The sequence below is a fragment of the Mugil cephalus genome, chromosome 3 (assembly GCF_022458985.1).
Source record: "Mugil cephalus isolate CIBA_MC_2020 chromosome 3, CIBA_Mcephalus_1.1, whole genome shotgun sequence".
In the NCBI taxonomy this organism is placed as follows: domain Eukaryota; kingdom Metazoa; phylum Chordata; class Actinopteri; order Mugiliformes; family Mugilidae; genus Mugil; species Mugil cephalus.
Genome location: NC_061772.1, coordinates 25,249,063 through 25,274,840, shown reverse-complemented (window position 1 = coordinate 25,274,840; position 25,778 = coordinate 25,249,063). Strand labels below are relative to the sequence as shown.

The 25,778-nt window shown below is 41.7% G+C and overlaps 1 protein-coding gene across 6 annotated transcripts in view; it reads right to left on the bottom strand.

Moving 5' to 3' along the window:
* Positions 1 to 488: 488 nt before the first annotated feature.
* The window catches only part of LOC125005819 (protein diaphanous homolog 3-like), a 163,427-nt gene continuing 138,137 nt past the window's right edge, over positions 489 to 25,778 (bottom strand). For all 6 annotated transcript variants that reach the window (XM_047581427.1, XM_047581431.1, XM_047581428.1 and 3 more), the window contains one exon: positions 489 to 1,869. In XM_047581427.1, coding sequence (XP_047437383.1) covers positions 1,457 to 1,869 — 413 coding nt within the window. In that variant the 3' untranslated portion in view covers positions 489 to 1,456. The remainder of the gene's footprint in view (positions 1,870 to 25,778) is intronic.

The following is a 25,778-nucleotide window of genomic DNA, read 5'->3' as shown; positions in this document are numbered from 1 at the left end:
TTTTTGAAAGCCATTTCAAAGGAGACTAGCTTTTAGCGTCAAGCTATATTGCACACAAATCAGCCATAACATTATGACCGCCTTTCTAATAATGTGTAGGTCCCACTCGTGTCTCCAAAACAGTCATCAGAGAATGGACATGTGTCATGTTTTTTTTTTAGTTGTTTCATTCTTCATCCTGCTGGGGAGGTTTGCTGCCATCAATGACCGTCGTTGCTATGCGGTGGTGGTGCCACATGAATGACGGTCTTAAGGTTTCCCAGCAGAACATTGAATTGTCACAAGATGATGAATGTCGTTTACTTTTTCCGTCAGTGGTTTTAATGTTGTGGCTGATGGGTGTACGTACTTGTGTTGAGGTTGACTTTATAATCTCAGGGTGGCAGTAACAAGGAAGTGATCTGTGTTTCTGCTCGGTTATGATTAGTCACACAGACGCTGATGAGCTCACATCTCACACTCGTTCTTACAAACACAACTTAAAGACGTGTTTTTGCATCATTTTATTGTAAATGGGTCTATAAAAGTGGAGATACAGCAAATACGAAGAAGATATGAATCATTTCATCTGGAATGTAGAAGAAAACAGCGTCAGACACGTTTTGGACTATAACCTTTTTGCAAAAACCTTTCTCTTTTTTTTTTGCAGACTTGTTTTCGCTGCATATAAATGTTTCCATTTAAAATGAGACAAGAAACAACATCAACCTCCAAATCAAATGACATCTTATTATTATGACAGCCTGTGAAGGTTTAATCAAATCACAAACAATTAGGCCAATGCTTTGAATATAAAAGACGTCAACTTATTCAACAAGGAATGAAAAAAGACAAAAAAAGAAGTGAAAGGGAGAGAAACATAATTAAGACTGAACATGACTAACACCAAGAATAAGAAAATAACTAATGTGGTAATAAAAGAACACAGAAGAAGTAGGACAAGATAATACGACGAACATGTAAAAACGCCAATGTGAAAGAAAATGTTTTGCATATTTGTCGATTACAAAAAAAAGTGCTTAGCAATGTTGTCATTTTTACTTTCTGATAAAAAGTTTCACACTGCTTGGAAGACATAATGGAGCCAAATTTTTTTTTTTGGCAGTGTACAGTGTATTTTTTTCTTAACACGACACTAATATGCTGAAAATCAGTCTCTTTCGTGACCTTTTTTTCTTGACTCCCGTGGGTTAAAGTGTGACCGGCAGTCTGCGCCGACTTCAGATGATTATTTTTACGTCGGTACCATCGAGCGTTAAACAGCATGGTTCTCAGATGTTTCACTATTTTCATACAAACGTATATATTTTTCATAAAGCTTTAAAATAGTTTATGTTTCGTATCTCTCTTTATTCTATTATTATTTTATTGCCAAGCTAACTTTCAACTAATACATTCAGACATGCGGTAGAAACATACTGTTTATGTTCAGTGTATTTCAGATAAGACATGAACCTCACAAGGCTCTGAGTTTGGCTAAGAGAGCCTCCACGTCCGACTCTCCGTTGGAGCCGCAGCTGCCCACCGCGGGACCGGAGGAGGAGGACGAGGAGGAGGACGAGGAAGGGGAGAAGGACGGCTGGAAGGTCGGAGCGTCGGCTTCGACCTCCATCTCTTTTTCAGCCGGTTTGACCCTCTCCACCACCCTCTCTCTGTCCACCCCGTAGCTCTGACCCGGGACGTTCCTGTACCTGCGGCCTGGCGCCGAGCACACGGCGGCCTTGGCCCTGGCGGTGGACGGGTGGCCCTCGGCCTCGTTGTGGGCCTCCTTGGCAGGGGGAGCTTTCCCCGCCGCCGCCGCCGCCGCCGATGAACTCGCATTGATATTCTGCCGAGAGCGAGACCTTTGTAAAGGGGCCTTGTTGTTTTCTGTGAGTGAGAAACAGAGACAAAGCGGTGAGAAGGAGGGAGAAGAGTGAGGAGGAAGGCGATGCGTGACTGACTCGTTAAACGAAGGAAAGCAAGAAGGTTAATCAGATTACAGATTAAATTACAAGCGAGGCAGAAGAGTGAAGGAGGAAAAGAGCAAGAGAGTGAGTGACTAGAAAACGTAGCGTCAGTCTTAGAAGTCGTCAGAAAGTAATAAGAAGCGCTGTAGTGAGGATAAGTGCATGCTAACAGAATGTACACTAGGGTTGCCAAGATTGGTCGACTAAATTGACTAATTTAATAATTGACGTCGTGGTTTATTTTCCCTCTAAACTGCTTCTGTACCTTCTGCCGCCTTGTCTGCCTTCCTGTCCTAGAAGCACATGACGCATTAGTCCTAAACCGTGATGTCACCAGAAAAGCTGTGTCCAGACGGTATCATGGCTAACCGGAGCTCGAAAGTTTGGGAGCATTTCATCAAAAACATAAAAGAGAAGAATGTGCAATGCACAATCTGCAAGGCAGAATGATGCTGATGTACGAACATCTGAAAAGGAAATGGAATTGTTTTCAGGGCCACCCATAAGAAAAAAATACTTTCTTTTCATCGTGCACTTTGAGAAAAAAGACGAAATTTCGAGAAAATAGGCAAAATATATATATATATATATAAATATATATTGTAAACAGTAGCGTGGATATTGTCACACAGTCGCCTTGTCCACTGAGTGTGGGAAGTAAAGGCTCAGGAGTGTCTCACCTATCCGCCCTTAGAATCCCGAAGTCTAAGATGCACTGTGGTCTCAAGATAAGATAATAATAATTTTATTGATCCCGAAATTCAAATTCAATCAAGTGCATGATGGTATAAAAAAATCTACAGTACCTCCTCTAATTTTTTTTTGCATGGGTGGCTCTAATACTCTTGCATACAATAGGAAGCACGTTGTGGCTGATTCAATTTCTGATGAAGAGAAACAGTTGCCATGGTAATTAAGCTATTTGGCTAGTTAGCTTCTACCATTAGCGCCAAAGTTAGTGTACGATCCGATTAGTCGATTGATCGATTGGTCGATTAATCGCAAAAATAATCGGTGACTCGATTAACAAAAAAATCGTTTGTGACGCTCCTAATGTACATGTATGCACACATGAGGTGACTCTGCACAATATTAGTCTGGAGGAAAACACACAAACAGAGGACAGATTTTCTGCAGCACTCGGTGGCGTGCAGCCAGCTCAATATGATGAAATGGATATGGCCGATCAGCCGCAACAGAAACTCAATAACATTGTATGTTGCCCTTTTCCAATCTTCAAGTCCCCCACCCCCCGTTTTTTTTTCTCTTACGAGACACTCTCGGAGCCAGCTCCACCTCCCCTGATTCCACCGTCATCATCATCCATTCTCCTTTCTCTGCTCTTCATCTCGGCTCTCTGCGCCTACAGTAGCCCTCTTCATCTTTCTTATTCCTTAACACACATTGCCAGACAGACAGTGGAACAGAGAGACGCCCAGATGCCAGGAGCAGACCTACGTTCTGAATTATAATCCCTCTGAGTAGATCTTAGACTTCATCATCAGTATGTGCGCGCTGGAAGGAGAGGGTAAATCCATATTCATGTGACCTTGAGCGGGAGGCTGAGAGGAGTGGCGCGAAGAAAGACACCGGCGCATTTAAAGTTTCCTGAGCTCGAAATGTCTGGCAAACAGGAGTCAAACACAGCGGAGCAGAACAGAGCGACCCGCTCTGTCAGCCAATCGGTAATGAGTTTGGAGCGTGGCCAGTCAGTCATGACAGTGTGTTTTATGGGCCGCGCTGACGAATGACAAGGAACGTCCCTGAACACAACCTCTGACAAATAAATAAGGATAAAGGGAGGAAAGAGAGCAGACAAGAAGGAACCAACTGCAAAATTAGGCAAAGGAGGCCGACAGTCACACATATTCACACGCACACGCGCGCACAAAAACTCGTTAGGCAAACAGGAGGCAGAGGGGGGATTTTAAAAGGGTGAAATGAGTAGTGTGTCGCCTTGCTGCTGTGACCGAACATTTATACCACAGCTGAAAAAGCGGAGTCTCCTCTCGTTATCCGGCCCCTTTCCACCGTCTCTTACCAGTCTCACTCATAACAGATGACAATTATTCCCCCGTTTGCTCCACAATTTCCTTATCATGTCCCAGTCCTTTGTCGCGCCGCTAAAAACCTGCCATCAATCCCGCTTCTTTCCGCGTGGCGATGGCCTAACAAACACAAATTTCCCCCTTACAAATAACACACTCGCAGCCTCAGACTCAATTGTGTTGTCAGCCATCTGCCGTCGAAATAATAAACCGATGCCATTCCACGCGGGTGTTATCAGACATCAGCTGAGACAAAATTCAAACATCTTTGGAATTACATTCATTTTTAGCATTTATTAGCATGAATCATCATTCCATTATTTTCGGCTCTGCACGAGTCCTTAACAAGTATTTATGAAACAGAAAACGCACTAGACAGAAGCATCAATTCATCTATATTTACACTTCAAAAAGAAATGGAAGAGAAAAAAAAACACAATTGAATAAGACCTCTTATCCAAAAGTGCATTTTCTTTCTCCCTAAAAGAGCTCTAGCCTTTAGTGGTGAACATGATCAAAGTGCTGGCAAGTTGAGTTTTTTTTTTACCCTCACTCTACCCGCCTGTGACACCTAGCTGCCCCTTCCTTTGAAGCCTCGCTAGCTTCTCAACATATACCTTCATCTGAGCTGTAAAACACGTCTGAGAGATGTAAAACATGTCTCATCTCACAGGTTGCACTCCTTTTAACCAACACCTGACAAAAGGTTGAGTAGGAGAAGGAGCCATGTTGAATTTGAATCAAATGGCTCCTCTTGATGGTCAGGAATGTGAAGACTTTCTCATCGAACGGGCGCCGTGATCAGCAGGGTGTGAATTTATCCCCCTTTGATGATTCGAAATGGATTTAGACACGTGATCATGGATTCCACGTGAAGACCCACTGCCTACATTACCCACAGCGCAACCCCGACCGCAGGCACAAATCCTGGCGCATCGTAGCAACCTAACCCTGACCTTTACGCAGCCAGAGCTGCAGACGTCTCAGACTTAAAATCTTCTCTCATTAGAGACGAGAAAGGTTACAAAAAACATTTTTTTCCCCCACAAATGCTTCAGAGCTGTAAACACACTTTCAGAAATATTGGGACAAAAGACGGATGCACTTTTCGCTTAAATCTTGGGCAATTGGGTTTTGTTTACCTCAATTTCAGGATCAGTGTCAGCCATCTAAATCAAACGGTTTGAACGTTTAATGGACTCATGTCCTTGTAAATAAAACAGCTTATTGCTTCAGTTATTGCCTTTGACCAGGAGCAGGAAGGGCGCGAGCAGCATTAGCTGCTTTGCTGTTTTCTTAAAAGAGTAGAACGACGCGTTTCTGATGTTTCATTTGATCGCTGAAAGGCCCAGAAACATTTTTGCATTATTTATTTTAATAAAAATTCGGGTTCTGTACCAACAGAGTATCTCTCAAGTCTTGTGTCTGAATTCTCAACTTGCAGCAGCATCTCCCTTCCCCTCGATGCCAAAGAAGTTCATCTGGAAACGTTCCCTGTCCATTATTAGAAGAGGTTTTCCTTTACTCCATCTGCAAATAGCAGCAGAAAGGAGTTCACATTTCCCCGTGTAAGATCATTTGCTCCATTTACATTTGCAGCGTTGACTGAAGCAGATAAGCCTTTACTCATTTCTCTCCCTCCACCCGTCGTCTGTTCTCTTGATGTTTGGAAAAAGTTGGTAGACAGACAGGCTGAGGCAGGGAGCCTCGGCACAGAGGCAGAAAACGAAGCCTCGTTCTTTGTCTGTTAAAGCGACACCGCACTGTTGTGGTGACAATAAAGCTCATCTACATGAGGAGCTGTTAAGAAGTTAAGACAAGACAATCTACACATGAGACAGGCTGGAAATTTCCAGCGTGTAAACCAAGAACACAGTGCAATCATGCAGAACTACCAATCTATCACAGTCCTTAGTCCAATGCTGTCCTTTACTGAGCTGGAAGGGAAACTGGAGAAGAAAAACAAGGATAAAAGAGCTGGCAGAAGGAGCTTGTGTCTCTTCTCGCTCTCAGCTTTGCTGTAAAATGTGTCTTTAAATTGTGACTCTCAAAGCCCACAGCCTTTTACCCAGATACAGACACTGGCACTTGTGCAGCACAAGACAAGTGAAATCTCGAATAAAACAGACTAATCCCTGCTCTGAATGTTGTCAGGATATCATCTGTAATTTCAATTTGGAACCCGTAGTGGTTTATTACATGTCTGATAGGGTGGCATTTTATGGAAATGTTAAAGGGCCTGTCCAAAAGAGAAAAGGCAACGTTTCATTTTCTTTTCTTTTTTTTTTTCATCTGCAAATAGCTGCAGAGAGGAATTCACATTTTCCTCTCGTCAGATCATTCGATCCATTTGCATTTGCCACTTCAAATACAGATGCAGATGAGCCTTCCCTCTCATCTCTCACTCCCTCTCCCTCTCGCCGCACTTATGAAGTTTGCTGCATTTGATCACTTTAAGAACAGAGTAGTCACGCAGACGCACAAAAATACAGTCAGTAAAGTGACTGCTCCTCTCCGAGGAGTGACTGACACAACAAGTCCAAGTTAGCGAGATCAAACGCACACTTCTGCGCCCGCTGTAAATCAAAACGCAGCAAGCTGGATCGTCAGTGCGCCGCATGTTCTGTCTAATGACGACTATTTGCCCTGTTTTGTTGCATCTACAAGTGGAGAGTTTAGGGTCAGTAACACACAAGCCGTATAACGCAATTCGATTTACATTTTGTTCGATTTTCAAACAGGCTCATCAGAGAATGGACAGAGGTCTTCTGTCCTGTGGTGCCTCGTAGTGTTAGTGGGGGCCTTTTTAAAACCGTTTTTGTGTGTTTGTGTCCGTCACTACGTTTACACGCACGTGAAAAAAACTAATTATTGCCTTAATCGGACTTTAACCGGACAACTCAAGTGCACGTATACACATTACTCCGACTAAAATCGGAGTTCTCCTTATCCGATTAAGATAATAGTGATTGGAAATTGATTTTCTCCAGCATGTACACGCCTTAATCAGACTTTAACTAGACAACACGTGTGCGCATGCTCCACAACTGCAGCGTTGGTGTATGACCCCAGAACAAAAACATCCTAGAAAGCCGGTCACAGAAGAAGAAGGTAAACAGAGTTGGTAGAAGAACCACCTGAGGGATAGCGCCATCTTATCTGAAGGAGCGCGCACATGACGTATGAGATTAAAAAAGCTGAACTATTATCCGTCTGGTTGTTGTTTGAAATGTCGGTCTGCTACATGAACGACTCTCGTTTATTGTATGACATAATCAGGTCAACCGGAAAGGAGGCCGCATTAACATGGTAACAACCCACTAACAAGACACATATCGCCACCTAGTGTGGAGGAGGAGGAGGACATGTTTCAGTCAGTTTTTTGACTTTCTCCATTGCATGTAAACTGAGACAAGGACTACATTCAGAAAGTCGAATTCAAACGCACTGTGTGTCAGGCTGCATCCTGCTGGAGATGGCTGCTGCCATCAAGGAGTGTCACTGCTATGGGGTGGGGGTACCTGGTCTAGTCTAGGTGGGTGCTACATGTCTAAGTAGCGTCCCCGCGAATGAATGCCAGGTCCAAAAGTTTCCCAGCAGAACATTTAATTGTCACAAGATGGTCGACGTTATTCATTTCTCCTGTCAGTGGTCATAATTTTGTGATCAGTGTAAGTAGATGCACCAACTAATCGTTTCACCTTTACATGGCAGAGTTTCCTCTACTGTTCAATGGTGAATTTTTCACCTTTACATGACAGACTTTCCTCGACTGTTCAATGGTAAATTTTTTTTCCCCAAAAACTTGCCCGTCGTATTAAAAGGATACGGCAGGAGGCGAGAGCGTGGATGCGTTTGATTGTGTGTCAGGCAGCAATTAGCCAACTGGAGGTGTTAAAGCACACACATCGTGATTCACGGCACAAATGAAACAGATGAAAAGACCTCATGACTGACATTTCTTTTCCCCCTCAGAATGGAATCACTGATTGAAAGGAGCGACAAAGGTGAAAAAGAAAAAACTCGCACCGCCAAACAACCCTCAGAACTTTCTGTCCGCTAATGGATGGTGCTACATTGTCATTGAGGTCAGACTTTTGATGCAAAAAAAAAAAAAAAAAGCTTATCATTTTGTGGATGAGACCGTGGTGTGCAGTGAGCTATGGTTTTGTACACAGAAAAAGAAAAGCTACGCTGTCATAATTGTGTGCCGATGCCCCACAGCAAGTCTTTTAAAAAGTTAAAGCTAACGGACAGCTTGTTAGTTTGCCTGTGTGTATTAGGCTGGCGGTAATTAAAGATCATTACCGGGCACAACACCAGCCACTGAAGGTTTGTCGCTTGCTTGTTTGTTGTGGTCAGCTGTGTGTATGAGTTTGTGTATGTGCAGACTGGCCTGTCCTGCTTTTCTGTCACACGGGAAAGAAAAAAATAAATAAAAAATCAGACATGATTAAAAGATAGCAAAGGCAACGAACAAAGGAAAAGAAGGACAACACTATGGGACAATGAAGACGAAGATGCCAGAATAAACAAGCTCACGACAGAGGTGCAATTTGGAGGCAATGATTGTAATTTGGGTGAGACTCAAACAGAGCCAGTATAAAAATTAGGGGGATATAAGAAGAGAGATGAAGAGAAAATAGAGGCGGTGTAAGAGTGGACTGTTGATAGCGCGCCATAACAATCCCTGTACGTAATGTGAAAACCAGCACTGTTAAAGGAAACCGAGGCCCGTCCCACTCTAATGCATATCCAAGTGTTTCCTTTTGTTAAGCTGTGATTTGACTCCATTTTCTGTTTCTCCTCTCCCACATTAAACTACCCCCCACCATATCTTTGTTGAAATACAGGAAAATAAATTATAGACTTAGTGGAAAAGAAGCATAATTTGGAAGCCTTTTTTTTTGTTTTTAGGAAGATGTGAGCCATGATTTGGTTTGAATTTTTTATATACACTTTCTTATTTCTCTCCCCCTGCCACATTATCTGCCTCAACGGGGTGTTCATCATTTTTTGGGCTTGGGTTGTAGAGACGGAGGCAAACAGTGCTGAAACATTCAGCGGAAATTTGTTTTATTTTAAAATCTATTTAACAAGCACAAAAAAAAAGAAAGAAGACTGCTGGTGTTCTCTGATTCCAGAATGCGAGAATTTCCTTGTTTAATTTCAGCGTCGGGCTGTCGAGGCCAGCAAAGACTTCTTCTCCGCTGGCTTAAACTTTATCAAAACGACTGATTTACATTTTAATACTTTGCCATTAATCTCATTAAATTATTCCTGAGCAGTTGGTACGTGGTTCGGTCCGAGCCAGGGGTAGTAGGTTGTCGTTCTTGGGGTTTTGGTTCGGTTCGTAACATCTTATCCTGTATCATAATGAATTCACAACAGTTTCTTGTTTTTATTACATGGTTTGTTTTTCTCTCAGCAGCAGTGCTACTGCCAGTGTAACTTAGCATTTGAGCAGGGGTCTTCAACGTTTTTCAGGCCAAGGACCCCCAAACTGATGGAAAAATTTAACCAAGTGGTATTTATAAATATACATTATTATTATTATCATTTTGCATTCAATATTAAGCTATCCCTTATCTAATATATGTTGGATTCATGTTAATGTGTATTTAAAATTGTGTCTAATCTACTAAAGATTTTGCAACCCCCTTGCAGTACCTGGGTCTGTGGACCAATCATATATCAGCCGTCATGTGTTGCCGGAGTCAAAGAAATCTGCCTGACGCTGTTCCTTTAACCAATTCCATTTCAAGTTGGTATTCTTAGATCTTGGTATTCTGTGGCCTATGGTGACATCAGAGAGCCTCCCTGTTTGAGCCAAGCTAGCGGCTCATGTTCATCACAAGCAAATCATTCCCGTTCGGTGGCGGAAGGAGGAGAGGCGATGCATTTAGTTGCAAATCTTCGTAGAAAGCCAATTTCACGGCGGATCTTGAAGGAAAAGCTGGATATTGTGAGGAGAGGACGCACATCCCCGGAGCTAGCTAGCTAGCTATCCGGACCCAACCAGGGAAAGGGTGTGCGCACCACAGTGATGGTTTCTATTGCAGTGGCGTCATAACGATCGTATTAAGAGATGTTTTGAATGAAGGTGGAGGTCATTGAAAGGTGGTGTCATTTTGTTGTCTGTTGTTTTTGATTTGGTGACAGTGAAGCTCAGGCCAAGTAGAGAACACTTTTTGAATTGAGCTCACACTCATTAGACTTACTTCATAACATTTTAAAGAGAATGAATGTGAATTCTGTGAAGTGTGAGTATTAAATATAACACTAATGGTAGCAATTACCCTGAACACGATAAAGAAATATGTAATATTAAGTGGAATCTGAATAAATGCTTCAAAAGAGAGAATAGGGGCAGTTCCTTGACATTTATAGGTCACCATCTATAACTACATCCTTGTAAATATTCTTAACTGGGCATGGCAGTGGCCTTTGCACAAGCATAGATGTGTACATAAGGGACACTCTCATATAGACATGTCGGCACATTTCACCTGCAATGCCGGAGCAAACATGACATATTGAAATCAAGTGCACCTGACAAAGCGAGCCGGGGTGTTGGAGGCGTTTTGCTGCTTAAAAAAAAAAAAAAAAAAAAAAAAAGTGACGTGAAGGATATGAAAGAGCTGAGCAGGATGTCCCTCAAGTCCTCTGTCCCTCAGTGTGAACCCCAGCCTCAGTGAGCGGCAGCCAAGCATGACATTGCGTTAGCACGCCTTGGTGCGTCGCACAATGGCCCAAAAGTGAGCGTGGTTCCCTTCCACTGGCAGGGCTACCAACGGCTCACGCTGCACAAGATACAACAACAGATAATACAAAGCTTTCCGTGGACCTCATTATCGATCTCCTCGGCATCAACTGCTACCGACATGACATTTCCAATAACACTGTTAACATGTCGATTACGTTCATAGTGGCCTTTTCAAAAAAAATGATGGTTTGATAGACCCCGCCCCCCAACTTATTAAAGGCATACACACATACACATGGACAGCAAACTGTACTTTATGTGCTATAGCCAGTACATGGAATGTAAATAAAGATGGAAAGTGAGGCCAAAGCAGGTAGAGCTCCCACTGGTGGCTAGTTGCAGTATAGGCCATAAGCTCCACCTCCTCTATGTTAGTGGAAGGGTCAAACTAAACCATGCATACTCAAGAGTCAATTCTTCTGATTAGTTTAAGTTAGTTATTTGACGCGAGGTGCGGAGGTCATTCACAATCGGCCCAAAACATGACTTTTTCTGTTTCTGTTTCAAAATCAATATTGTATCGGAAGAAAAAGTATCGCGATATATTGCCAAATCGATACTTTTTTTTTACTTATAAGATAAGAGATAAGATATGCCTTTATTCATCCCACAGTGGGGAAACTTCTCATTGTGAACAGCAGCAGACATTCAACATCACAAACCGTGCACACAGTGCACATATAGGTGGACTAAAATACAGAATATCAAAAAATATGTAAAAATATCTATATTACAACAAACAAGTCAATGTTCAAGTAAAGAAGTGGGTATGCTTATAAATATAAATGTACGTACATGTTCACACATCTCCTGTTAATCACATAATAATCACATCATTATGTGACATTACTCTGAGCCGTTCCATTGAGGGAAAACAAAATCAAAGTTAATCTGATGTTTACCGGCTCCAGAATACGATTAACCCAAACCCAAGTGAGTCTTATATCTCTGCAAGTTGCAAGCCATAGTCAGCGATAATACAAATATGCAATTTATAATGAAAAGGGTCAAAGGAGGTACAATTCCTCACAATATGAACAAATTTGTTCACGTGCATTACAAAGGGGAGATACACCTAACAGATGGTTGTTACAACCTGGACTCTCACTCCTGCTTTACACTAATTACATCTATGTGCAGGGTAATGGACTGGGGATGTTTTCTCATACAGGGACAGGATCACTTCCTGGGGTCTCTCTTCTCTCTCTGTGTGGTTGTCTCCCCCCCCACACACACAGACACACACACACACACAAAGAGAAACATCAGACACAGACACACATCACTGCATAAAAGCAAACATACACTCCGTCCTTTCCCAATAAGCACCGACTATTTCAGCGATACAGCCAGTGTGGTCCGCCGCATTTGGCATGAATTAAACATGTCTTAGTTTCAGGCTCCGCTACCTGTTGTTGTTGTTTGTGCGCTTACTGCTGGTAAATATCCCCAGCAGTCGTAATCTAATGCATATGTATTTCCCTCTCAGTGACTTCACACTAACTAAGGGCTTCTATCAGACGCTTTCTCCAGCAGTGTACACCTGTCACACTGGGAGAGGAGAATATTGATCCACTCGCAAGCCTCTAGGCACAAAGTTGAAACACACTTGCAAATGTATCCCCTCAGACACGCAGGCACAAAGAAGCACACATTTCTCTGCTGGCTTTCAAACTGTCTATCACGGGGATTAATGAATTAGCTGACTGAGAAGTTTGTGTGACACAAATTCTGAAAATGAGATTGAGTGTGATAGCAAGTGCAAGTTATTTTTTTTCTTCTCCAAACAATATGCAGCACTATAGTTTCTGGTGTATGGAAAACATTTACTCTGAACTTTGATTAATGCCAAATTAATACCAGTTGCAACCAGGCCTTTTATGCAAATGCTAATGTAACACCATTTCATCTGCGTGTCATTATTTATAACGCAAGGCCGCCTCACCTCGTGTCTTAACATTAAAAGCTCATTAGCGACTACTTCAACCTCCAATAGACTACCACTCTTTGTGTCTTTTGTGTTTCCTTTAAGGTGTTTCTTTTTTCTGCCATTGTTTCCCCGCTGCCAGCTGAAGGCTTGTGTTTAACACTCAGGCTGACTCTGACAGCTCTCAATATGCAGGGCCAGTCCTGCCAAACAGACTTATGAATTCCAAACAGCCTGGAGTCATGCTCCATATTTCATTGAAGTTGAATATTTAAAAAGATCAACCCACTCAAAACCCTATAAAACCTATCGTTCTGGGGCCTTGTGTCCTAAAAATAAAATCGCATCTGCCATATCGCATTACAGACAGCCACATCAGCCTCCATCTCCTAACCATTTCCCTCTCTCTGTTCCTTTTTCTCTTGCTGACAAAACCCATCTGGTAACCAGGCTGTCCCCATCAACACAGGTTTTGCTCTTTCAAACAACTGTACACTTCTTCCTGCCTTCTTTATCTCATTCGCTTCCCTTTTCTCCCTCCCTGTCTGACTTTCTTTTTTTTTTTTGTTGTTGTTGGTGTTGCAACTCTCACCTCACAGCTGTTTAACATAGAGGACCAAGTAGAAAACTTATAGAAAATGAAACAGAACAGGTTTCTTAATTCAGAAAGCAGGACATTCATCAAAATGAATAAAATTAGTTGGAAGAGTCAGAACAAAGCGCTTAAAAACACACCAACGCTTTACTATGGCCAGTCTACAGTCTTGTGTAGGTTTGTCTGAGTGTAAAACAATAAGAAACAGACATGTCACCTTAAAATTTATGTTAGAAATTAGGAGCAGAAAGAGAAGAGTAGAGCATATGTCACCATGTTAAACTAGCCCAAATTAAATAAACAGCCTGACTTGACCGAATGGTTCATCAGTCAGTGACCGTATTGACTGAAGTAAGTCATAAAGCTTGTTAGCTAGAACAGCAATTTGTCTTTACTACTATTATAATAGCAGCTACTGCCGTGCAACTGCGGTAAACAAACATACCTGACATAAATATACATACATGATTGGGATTACACCTGGGGACTGAATAGACTCTGTAAATTTGTTAAAAAATATATAAAAAATGTCTAATCAAACAAAGATTTCGTGACCCCCCTGCAGTACCTCCGCGGACTCCCTAGGGGTCACGGACCCCCTGTTGAAGACCCATGATTATATATTATATTAAATATAGATTATATATTAATATAATAATATATATGGACAATACATGTGCTAGTTTCTGCATTTTTTTGCCGTAATTTTGCGGCTACAGAGCACAGCGCGATTCCAAAACATGACACAAGCTACAATTAAAAAAAAAACATGAAAAACAGCACAAGGTGTTGACCTGGCTCAGAAATTCACCAGAATGTTCATTTTATGAAAATCTATTTCATTACTACACTTTCTGAATTGAAAAATATGGAAATGCATTAATCTGACTTGAAATGCATCAAGACCTTGTGAAACAAAAGGATTCAGTCAGTAGTGATGCTCAGCTCTAGTCAATATGTAAGCAAGCAGCTCAGATTCTGTTTATCTCCAAACTATAATTCTCATGTTCAGGAATTCATAAAAAAGGTGTTCATAATAGCATTTTTAACCAGTGCTATGTTTAACACCCTGATCAGTCGCATCGTTATTTCAGGACTGTATAGTAAAAATCTTGGCCAGATTCCCACTACTGAATAAAAATAACTTAAATGTGCCAAAAATATTCGACTGTGAATATATTGTTGTAAAATTGTTGAATATAAAACCTGAAGCAGAATTACTATGGAACAATTCAACTTGTATATATGCTGACAATGAAATATTAAGCAATGTCAGTGTTTTATCCCATTTAAGCCTAATTGTATTCAATGTATGTATAACACAGAGACGGAAATTTCATTTCAAATAAATCTGTAACATTTATGAGGACTCTATCCGGGCCTACGAATACAGAGCACAGAAACGGCTCTTTATCTACTGACTAAAAATTACAATATGCAAATTCTATGCTTCCACTTGATTTCAGATATAATCTTTGATGAATAAACATGACACAGACATGCAAAAGCCTGTGGGCAGAAGTCTGTGCATACACCCACCCACCAGTTGGCAGGAAAAAAATTAGATCAAATCTACCCGTACCAGAATAAAAACTAGGAAACAGGCAAAGCATCAAGCGAAGCCGCTGCAGCGAAGGTGACTGTGTCATTGCATACCATTAACACGAAACTGCTAGATCTTTCCATCGAGTGGTGCTTTTAAGTCAACGCTCTGGAACGAATTAAAGCCAAATAAATGTAATAAATATCCCTACAGTAAGCACAGTAAGTACGAACAAAAGCATGAAGCATGAATAACCTACATATGTTTTAATGTTTGCTCTTTAGTGTTTATGCAAACACGTCTTGCAGCTGCCCCAATGTGAGTGCCTCCACAGACTGGATTGTGGCATTTGCTGTGAAACACTGCTGAACCAGTGGAGAGCAGAGACAGATTTGGATTTTCTGGCTTCACTAATTAGAAAAAAAAAAAAAAAAAAAAAAAAAAAAGGGCATCAAGCGGTGAAGTCTCATCCAGGCTTCAACCCAACTCATCACAAACCTATGGGTCACGCCACGGGCGCTACACATTTTCCTGTGATCTACTGTACGGTTTATGAGCTTCGAGTGCTTTTAGTGCCTCACACACACGGTTACAAAGTTGGGCGATGCCATAGCATCATGTTGAGAGTAAATCCTGAAGTGTTAAGTGCGTGTGCAAGCACTGGCCCTCCACATTCCTTCCTGGCACTTTGATTCTGCGAGTTGTCAGCAAAAGGAAAGCAAAATTCACATGGAATTACCACAGTGCTTTGGGGGAGTATTGCTATGCTCTCCTGCAACCACTGGAGCTCCCCGACATATCAATGCAATTAGAGTCATGGCTGTGTCCCAGTGAAGGTCAGCAAGCACCACTCAGACTAACAGAGAGGGGGAGAAACACAGAGACAGCGAGAGAGTGAGGGAGGAAGGCGGTCTGAGAGGAAACAAATGAAGTGACAGGCCAGCATGGTCGAGTTTAGTTCAGCGCCTGTCCAGGGGCCCCTTTCCTCCCGACTCTCGCACTGGCCTGGCAATTAAAAATACATGCATCAATGGTCCATGCAACTCTCTGAAGAGCATATAATCAAACATTTACACACATGTAAATGGGCAGAGCCACCGAGCAAAGAGTGTGCGAGTGAAATGTACTTCCATTTCATATTCCCCACGCACTCGGGACCAACGGCCAGCCGCTTTTTGTTGCATTCGATGAACCTTTAATCAATGCGGCGGACGAACGACGCGGCGAAATGGGAGGTTGTACATATCCCGGCCCAGGGGAACACGTTAACCCAATCACCTCGAAAGGTATGGATCTGCCCAAAGGAAGCTGTAGTTCAGACAGACATCAGTAAGCCAAGGACGGCGGTGTTGATGAGATTGGACCGTATTGATTTTAATCAATAGAGGGCCGAGCGGAGGTGTCTGCCCTCTTCAGATGAGGAAACACATTTAAATTGTGAAGCACCGTTTTGCAGCTAGCTGTTAGCAAACACCTCGGGGATGAATTTCAAGCTGAGTGGGACCTGTAGCGGTGACCTCATAAGAGAGCGTGTGTGTGTGTGTGTGTACAATAAATGATTATTTTACTTCAATGCGTGTACAAAAAAACCCCATCACTGCAGTATAGCACATATGTGATATCTGCGCATATATTGATGGTTATAACACAAAGCATCCTTGGCAGATCTTGCCAGAGGGAAAAGTGCAGCGCTTTACTGTAAGTGTGTCATCCATCTCATTCCTTTTGAAAGCTCCCGTGGGACTCGTAGCGAGCCATGCTCCCCTCAGACACGCTCTGTGTCTCAACAGCCCGCGCAGGCTGCGATGGTGTGGACAGCAGAATGGGTTAATATCGTAAATGGCCGGCAGAGGGACACTGCCAAAAAAAAAGGTTGCAGCACGGCTAAAGCTTGAAAGAAACTACGCAGCACACACACGCCTGAATCAACAAGGTCCCGCTGACAAAGTATTCGCCCTGCACGCGAATAAATAGTTCTGCTAGTTCGGTGCGCATGCTAGCCTTAACCTCTGGAAGCATGCAGAGCAGATGTGGCGTAGGCGGCGGTTGTTGTGCAGGGTAAGCTTCTTCTTTGTACATGGTCATGCCTTAAAAAAAACAACAACAACAACAAAAAAAAAAAACAAACATTTGCAGTCTTCTTGTAGATAAAAACCTTGACAGAAACCAAAGCAAACACACACACACACACACACACTCAGAGGGTGTCACGATTCACCAAGTGGGATCGATGTGGTGGGCTTAATGTTGAAGATACAGCTGCATTGATTCAAACTGGTTGAATCAGGGCAAAGATTGGAGGGAATCGCAGCCAAATCGATGCCAGTATTTCTATACCAGAAAAGCCTGATATGACAAGCATAGCTTTTTTTTTTCCCCCCCTCAGCTAATAGTTTCTGTTGTTCTGTGTGTTTCCCACTCTTGTATATCTTATCAAATTTGAGAAAATTCAAATCATTACCACCTCTTGCCCGAAAGAAATAAACTTGAGGTCGCATTGAACGTCTTGAACTTGTCATTTTACGACACAGCCTGTGATTGCATATGAGTGGGTTCAGTAAGAAATTTACAAGTTCAATAGGATTTATACGTTATACAGTTTGCAGAGATTTAGTTTCTGTTCATGTATAATTACCAGCACACAGCAAAACCTAGTGATGCATTAAACCTCAGGCGACCTTAGGACATTTTTGCCCATTTGGGCAAAATGTTCCTCTTCATTTGACTGGCATTTTGGCTGTATTAGTGCATATGGCACAGTATTTTGTAACAAAGTCTATCTCTACGCCAATTCTGATATTCAAAAAAATGTATTCTAATAGATCAACAGAACACTGTGAAATAACACAGCAATGAAATGTCCAGACAACCAAGCTCCGAACAGTTTGTGACAGGACTCCCCTGTAATAGGGAAATGGCTGATTTTAGTGTTGAACACTATAAATGACAAATTTGACCATTTTCTCATAAATGAAACCCTAATATTCCAGAATGAATGATTTTATTGTGCCACGGATGAAAGATCAAAAAATGTAGTTATAATGGAAGTCAATGGGACATTTTTGTCCGCTATGGTTTTAAATGTGATGCTACACAAAAACTAATAATGCAATCAAGTCAATATTTTAGATTTAGATCTTGGTCATACCCAAGACTGATCTGGGGAGAAAAAAAAAATGCCTGTAAATTAAAAGGATGCCTGAGGGTTAAATCAGTGTCACATGACATACGCACCTGAATTATACACCTGCACAGCTGTGCCATTTATTCAGCAAATTCAAATGTAAAATAAAATAATAATGATATAAAAAAAAGTTCTAGATGTGTGTTTGTTTTATTTAATCCAACAATAAAAAAAAGAACAATAGCTCAGTGTGAGACATCAGGGCATAGAGGAGCGCCTGCAGCCCAATCCTAGTTGTAATTATCACAACACCAATCAGCGAACACACACAAGACAAACAGAGGAACAAAGAAGAAATGGAGGGAGGGGGGAAACAAACGGTAAATAACTTCTGAAAAAAGGACAAAGCATCATGACAGCATGTAACACCCTCTGTCTGGGAACAATCAGGGAAGCTTTGGTGCTGTTGCCTGCTGCTAGCACTGATCAGACAGGAGACATAAAACAGAGGGGAAGAGCAGGGCTATGTGGGCAAGAGCATGCGTGTCTCTTCACTGCTTTGAAAAGTTAGTTAAACAACAGTTACTTCCAGCTATAACTGCCTGATTAATATGATTTAGGAGAAAGAAATGGTCTAGCTGAAAAATAGTCACCCCAAAAAAAAAAAAAAAAAAAAATCACACACCGACACCACCACCAGCAATAAACTCAGAAAACACGACCCTCTGCGTTCACGCTGCAGCACACACAAAACAAATGTCTGAATGTTTTTCGTTCCTTCTTTTCATGTGGCGGAAAAATGTGTTTTGCATAAAGCGAAGGCACAAACGTATAATGAGTCGAGCGAATTGTATAAGGTGGCGCAGGACAGGAGACGTGAAGGAAGGTGTTTATTACTGAGCCCGGTCCTTGGTAGAAAATATGTCACATTAGCAAATGGAACCACAGAACCCAGCAGAAGCAATTATGCAGAAAACAATGCAAATAAATCCAACTGGTTAAACTTCTCCTGTCAGATGCAGACAAAGGCAGCTTTCCATTCCAAGTCTGGAGCAACAAATATATATGGAAGGCAACAAATACAATGTGACATCTGCTTTATCATTTGCAGTAAACACTGGTAGCTAAATGTAAGCTATCAAAACAGAAATTTAAATGTTCTCTTGTCAGGTTTTGTGTACTTTAAAATGTGGTGTGATAGAAATGACCATGCAGTATTCATGTAACTGTGGGGTTGATAACGTGTTAATTCAGCTGTGATTCAAATTTTGAAGTCTTTACATTCTACTTTTCAACTACACAAGCCAGTGAAGCTACACTGTTGATTGCAAACCTACGACTATAGTTTTGATGAGGCCACGTTCAAATGCACCAAAACATTTTTCCTCGGTGTCTTTTTGAGAATTTCTCCGTAGATGTTGATCCACTGCAAAACTGCATCTAGTTGTATAAAGGCTGTATAACATACCTCATGCCTATGTGTGGCACTGTTTCTGCTACAGAACTAAAAAAAAAAATTAGAGGAGGCTGCGTGTCCTATACAAACATACATTTTGGATTACAATCGGTAATACTTTTTAGCTCATAGTAGAGGCAAAGCAACAGTATGTATTACCCCTATCTGATGCAGCACCGTCACAATCCTGTCGTCTATTATTGATGCTGTTGTTATTAAACAGCACAGGCTCCGCATTTGTCTTTTTCACCTGGGACCTGGTTTCAAAAAGGTGCGGTTTCAGTCACCGAAAAATACGGATCCGTTGTGACGATCGGCCTAAATGTGCAAGACTTTTGCAGTTTCGCCCAAAAATAGGATTTGAAAACCCTCTCAAATGAAACCCTCCATCCTCCTTAAAGTTATTTAAGGTTAACTTTGATATATAACAGGGTATACTTTGATCTTTAAATAAAAAAAAACGAAATAGCCTTAGGTGCAGTTTATGCCTCTGTGGGACAAGACCGTGTAACCTACGCAACTAGCCTCCACCGGTGTGAGACATTTATACTGTTCTGTAAAAACACCACCCAAACACTAGATGGCACTGTGTCTTTTTTGCCAGTTAGGTTCATTTTTGTTTCTACTTCCTTCTTCAATTTCAACAATGGCGACTGAAACTTTAGGCGAAACCTAGAATAAACACTGAGTCTGTACATTAACTGAAACACCAGAAGTCAACACTCAACACAGCGATGCAGTAAACACATCTTCCGACAGCAAGATTCTCACAATCAACGCTGTATCCCACAGATTCAAATGAGGACAAGTCCCACGAGAGTTGAAGTGGAAAAGAGAGAAAGAGCACATTAGATTTAAAAACAAAATATAGGCAAACTATGTCCTGAAACACCGCTTATAATACATCCATGGCTACAATTACAGTAGACACTTCAGTAATGTGAGGATGTAGCTCTGGGCAGGCACAAATCAGATTTGTTTGCACTGATTTCATATCTGCCAAACCACTTGGCGAGGAGGCCATGCTTACATTGTTGTTGGAATTGCTTGAGTCTGGACATAATCAGACATCTCCAAACCCAGAAGGAAGATAACACGAAAAGTACCAGCTTATATCCGGTATGATCCGCGGGTATTATCCTGTTGTACAGCGTGCACACACATTCTACACGGGTCTGCAACAATAACCTTGCTCAGTTGAAGATGAAACACATTTACGAGTTGTTTTTTTTTTGTTGTTGCCAAATTCAATGTATTTGGGTGAAACCTGAATTTCTGGGTTGTGATCCGAACTTTAAGAAAAAAAAAAAAGGGGGAAAGCTCAGCTAGTTGAGTGTGTAGCTAAAGATCTGACGCAGCTAAGAAAACATGAGTGTACGTTAAACTAAAATCATGCAAACAGTTTTAAATACAATACAAACATACTGCAGACAATAAAATAATCCCTCTGAGGTGCCGTGTACCAGTTTATACAGATATTTATTTTGGCCATTATCTTCTGTCACGAACAACTAAAAACGCAGAGACCAGCATTTATATCCTGCAGATATACAACTATATATTAGATGCCTTTTGCATCCAGGAAAAATCCTACTGGATAAAACTTTTTTTTAGAAAAAGCCACAACATTAAAACTACCGACAGGTAAAGTAAATAAAACTAAAGTAAATGGAACTGGCATTCATTCATGTGGATGTGCATGCACCACCCACCTAGACCAGACCAGACCAGACCAGACCAGACCAGGCCCCCCAACCCCACAGCAAGCAGGATGCACAGAGACACCAACAACATCCTGTTACCAGACACCACAGGACGCCCTCAGGAGGCCCACGTCCGCTCTCTGATGAGTCTCAACTGTTTTGGAGGAAGGCGGTCATAATGTTATGTCAGATCGGTATAATATTAAAGGCTAACAAATGAGAAGTATGACATTTTGAAAAACTCAACAATATGGATGTTGTGTCTGTTTCTGAACATACACTTTTAATCACGGATATTGTGCGGGCTACATCTTCACATCTCTCTGTTCCCCGCCCCTCCTCTCTAATTATAGGATACGCTACAAACATCTATTTTTGAAGGGTCTAAAGAGAATACTTGGCTGAGGTACACACACGCACACATATATATATATGTGTTTGTGTGTGTGTAGGCACACAGCCTTATGAAAACAGGTAAATCTGAAACAGAACCAGTGCGATCGACACAGACACCTCCTGGAAGAGGCTGCTGCGCGGCGCTGGTCGCTGGCTACTAATGGTTCATTGCCATAGGTGGGTGGAGGAGAAGAAAGCGAGAGATGATCTTTGCAGAGCTCCTGTTTTTTCCACTCAGCATGCACACAGTCACCGCTGTGAATAAAATCACGGAGGACACATGGGAAGACGAGAAGAAAGCCAAAGAAAAGGGACATTTGGAAAAAGAGTGTGTTCTTTCTTCCTTAACAGGTGCGCCACAGTTAAGGTCATTTTAATAACACTGGTACATGTGAATGTGTGTGTGTGTGTGTATATATATATATATATATATATGGCATGCATGCATACACAAACTTCCCACCTGTGCATGAATACATTCTTTCTTCTCACCATAGCAACCGCATGGACAACTAGTGACACACACACAGCTCCAGCTAATAAACCCTTTCTACCTGGACCTCATTATAATCTGATTAGATGACCCTTTTGAAGGTACTGCACACATGCAGTAGTACTTCAGCAGTAAAATGGTCCCCAGACACATACAAGCATGCACAGACACACATCATGCTAATGTCTCCTCCTCCTCTGCGACTCTTGCTGGTGGCATTTTATAAGGTGAGGGGGGGGGGGCCGTGACACATCTTGACAGTATCTCGCTTGTTACCACTCCTACTCCCACCTTCCCTCGGCCCCTGCACGTCACGCAGAGGGTGTTTCAGTGACAAATGGGCAAAACGGCTCCGGTGCACAAACTTTGGCATTCGTATATACGGAGAACGAGCAGGACGAGGTCTTCATCACGTGTCTGCCGGACTGCGGGTGTGAAGATGGGAAATGGGGAACTGGTCGTCGGGGCCTTCTTTTTAAAAACACACGCACGCACATAAAAATCCATTTCGAGAGCTTTAAAATTACAAGACGTGTTTCCGAAGCCATTAAAGAGGAAGGAGGAGGACATTAAAGAGGAAGGACATTCAGGATGTACAAAAGCGAAGAGAAGGCATCTCAGAGCCTGGAAAGAGAGAGCAGGGAGACACAATGAGGATAAAATGAACGAACAAAAAGCGATAGCAGGGTTGTAAGAATGATGAAAACGGAGCATGAGAGGGAAAGAGGAGGGAAAGGTGCACAGCTTGAAAAGGCGCAAGGAAGGAGGAAAGGAGAGTGGGATTTATTTTCAGCTGTCAACAGCACTTAAGGCCATAAACACATACAAAGCTTCTGCTTCAGGGCAGTGGGACAATATTTGTCATGCTGCGGGTTTGTGTCTGATAGATGATTCTTCACATTTATGTAGTTTGTCATCGGGGTGTTGACCATGTCAGAACCCGGGTTGAGTCTAATCCTCCTTGAGAAATCACAACTGTACGGCCACCTGTTCACCGCTCGTCACCGTAACATCAGAGCAAAGGTAACGGTTTCTGGTGGCAGAGCGGGGAGCCCCCCCCGCCAACCCCGCCCGCCCCCCCCCACCACAAGCAACACAAGTCAGAGTAAAACACGACTAAAGCAACACTCAACCCAGCTTTTAAATTCTGATTTACTGCCGAGAGCCGCGCAGTCTGTCCATATCATATCGTTTTCTAAAGAAATATCCAGCGAATTTTAGCACCATGAGACCGTTTCCTGATAAACGCCTCTTATCACCTCGTTGCAGCATCTCGAAACACGAGTAAAACACAGAGGATGATGCAAACCTTGAAGAGAACAAATGACGCAGACTGACTGAAAGGTAAAACGAACCTTCTTTTTTTCCAACTCTGATCAAAGGAAACGGGAGGAAAATAACATGACAAAAAGGCTTAATTCATCACTTTCGTGAAAATCTTTGTGTCTAAACTGGGCTCAGGTGAATTAGATGCTCAAGTATAGTCTGAACAGTATCTGTGTGGGCTGTGAGACCCAGACAGAAAAAAGGTGATGACTGCAGAAAGTCTCCTGTTTTGTGCTTCCTACTGGACTCTACACGAAGAACGGCCACCGACGTTGTTCAAACCGCAACGTCGTCTTCCCTGCACAATGAGGCCAATTAAGGGTAGCAAGGAAACATGAAATTATCTGTCAAGAGAGCCATGGCTGTGTTTTTGTGTGCGGGTCTGAGAAAGAAAAACAGAAAAGAGAAAGAGAGAGAACGAGGGAGAGAATTTGACGATTACAAGCACGCTTGAGAAAATGAATCTAAAACCGCGGGCGATTTATATCATTTGTCATCACAGTTGCAAGTAAAACATGCATTTGTGCTGTGTGTAATGAAGAATATGCAAATCCGGAGCCAGTTTCCAGTTACTCTCCTTGATTAGAATGAAAGCTGCTGTTAAGCAGTGATAAATTGAGATTCCAAATTTACGCAGGAAGAGAATTCTTCCTGCCCACCTTTACTTCTTTAATAGATACAAAACTCAACATTTACTTTTATTAGCACTGATTTAGTTTCTCATTTAATTTTTATGAATTATTTACCTTGGAAATTCCCATTCTGGTGCTATACCAGATCATACAGAATACCAGTATTTTTTTTCATTATGATATGAATTTTTAATATATATTGGAATGGTACAACTGCATCACTAAGAGGTGTGGTGAAGATGGAAAGCTCAGAAATATTAAGCGGCAGAACGAGAAGATCTGTGCTAAATAAAAAAGGTATCATGTGTTTTTTTTCCCCCCTGAATTCTGGGGACAGCCCCTGTTTTGGATGAACTGTCCATGTGGCACTCCCCAATTGTAGCTTCATATGAATGAGAGAGAAAAAAAAATGTTGCACACAGATTATAGTTATTACAGTAACCGGTCGCGTTGCTATTGACATCATTACAGACACAGCAGTTTAAACAGCAGTGGCATTAGACAAAAACTCTGATCCGTATGCTTTTTATGAGGGATATAAAAAGAGCACGTATGTCGCAATTTCATGTAATAGAATGAGCTACAGAGCGCCCAGTTTCCTTTTAGTGGGACTTACACATGCTTGTTGGCCTCCAGGAAAAAAAACACCACAGAGTTTAAATATGCCAAAATAAATGAAACTGCAGTTGTCCCTGTTTCTTCATTTCATCGACAATTCTTTTACCTTTTTATGAATGAGAAAAAAAATGTTGCGCGCAGACTACACTTATTACGGTAGCTGGTCGTGCTGCTATTAGCACTACAGACATAGCAGTTTAAATATGTTTAAACATAAACATATTTAAACTGTAGTTGCCCCCGTGCCATTCAAACCTGTTTTATTATTCTACAATATTTACTCACCATCATAATTCCTTAATTAATTCCTCTCAAAAAGTAGAAAATATTGTGAACGCATGATTATGCATCAAAAATAAAATACTGTAATATACCGCGATACCGTCAAAATATTGAAAAACACCGTGATATATAAATTTTTGGTCATACAGCCCTATTCTGACGTACTGCAAAAACATTACTTCCACCTAACCAACAGTCTGCAGGCTGTATAACTTAGAAAAACAAAATCAGTTTACAGGAGAAAAAACAAAGCCATAAATCTTTCTTTTTAAAAAGCTGAAACCAGAGAACCAGAGAAAAATGACAGCGCGGTAGAAATGAGCATGTTTTCATTTGTCATCTGCCCGATCTACGGTGCATTAAATAATTGAATGTATTGTAAAATCTCGCTTTCTATGTACTATATAATGGTTGGTCATTTTCGTGTCCCAGTGAAGCCCTGCGTGGTCAGCTGCCTGCATTGTCCGTCCAACTGATTGACTGAAGCAGAAGGAGAAAGACGCAGCAAAAAGGAGAGTGCGAGAGTAATGCCTCAGATGCATATAGCCTGCCAGTTTGGCTCTAACAGACAGTGACCTTGTTAGCATGATTAGTAGAACCACTGAGGCGTGATTGGCCCTGTTACATTATTCCCCCTCTCTCCTCTTCCTTCCTGTCATCTCTTATTTATCAATCTTACTCTCCTTCAATCCCCTTTAACTCTTTTGGCCTTTGTTTGAAAGCGGAATGACCAAGGGTTCGTTTTATTTAAATGTGAAAAGATGTTCCTCCTTTTTCTTAAGAAAATGTGTTTGTATTCGTCTGTAATCCGTTTGTAGCAGGAAGTCTTGATCATATTTTAGACACTCTGGGTATTATGAAATAAGCTGCATTTTGTATTTTTCAGATGTTGAAAAAAAAAAAGAAAACCAACACAACAA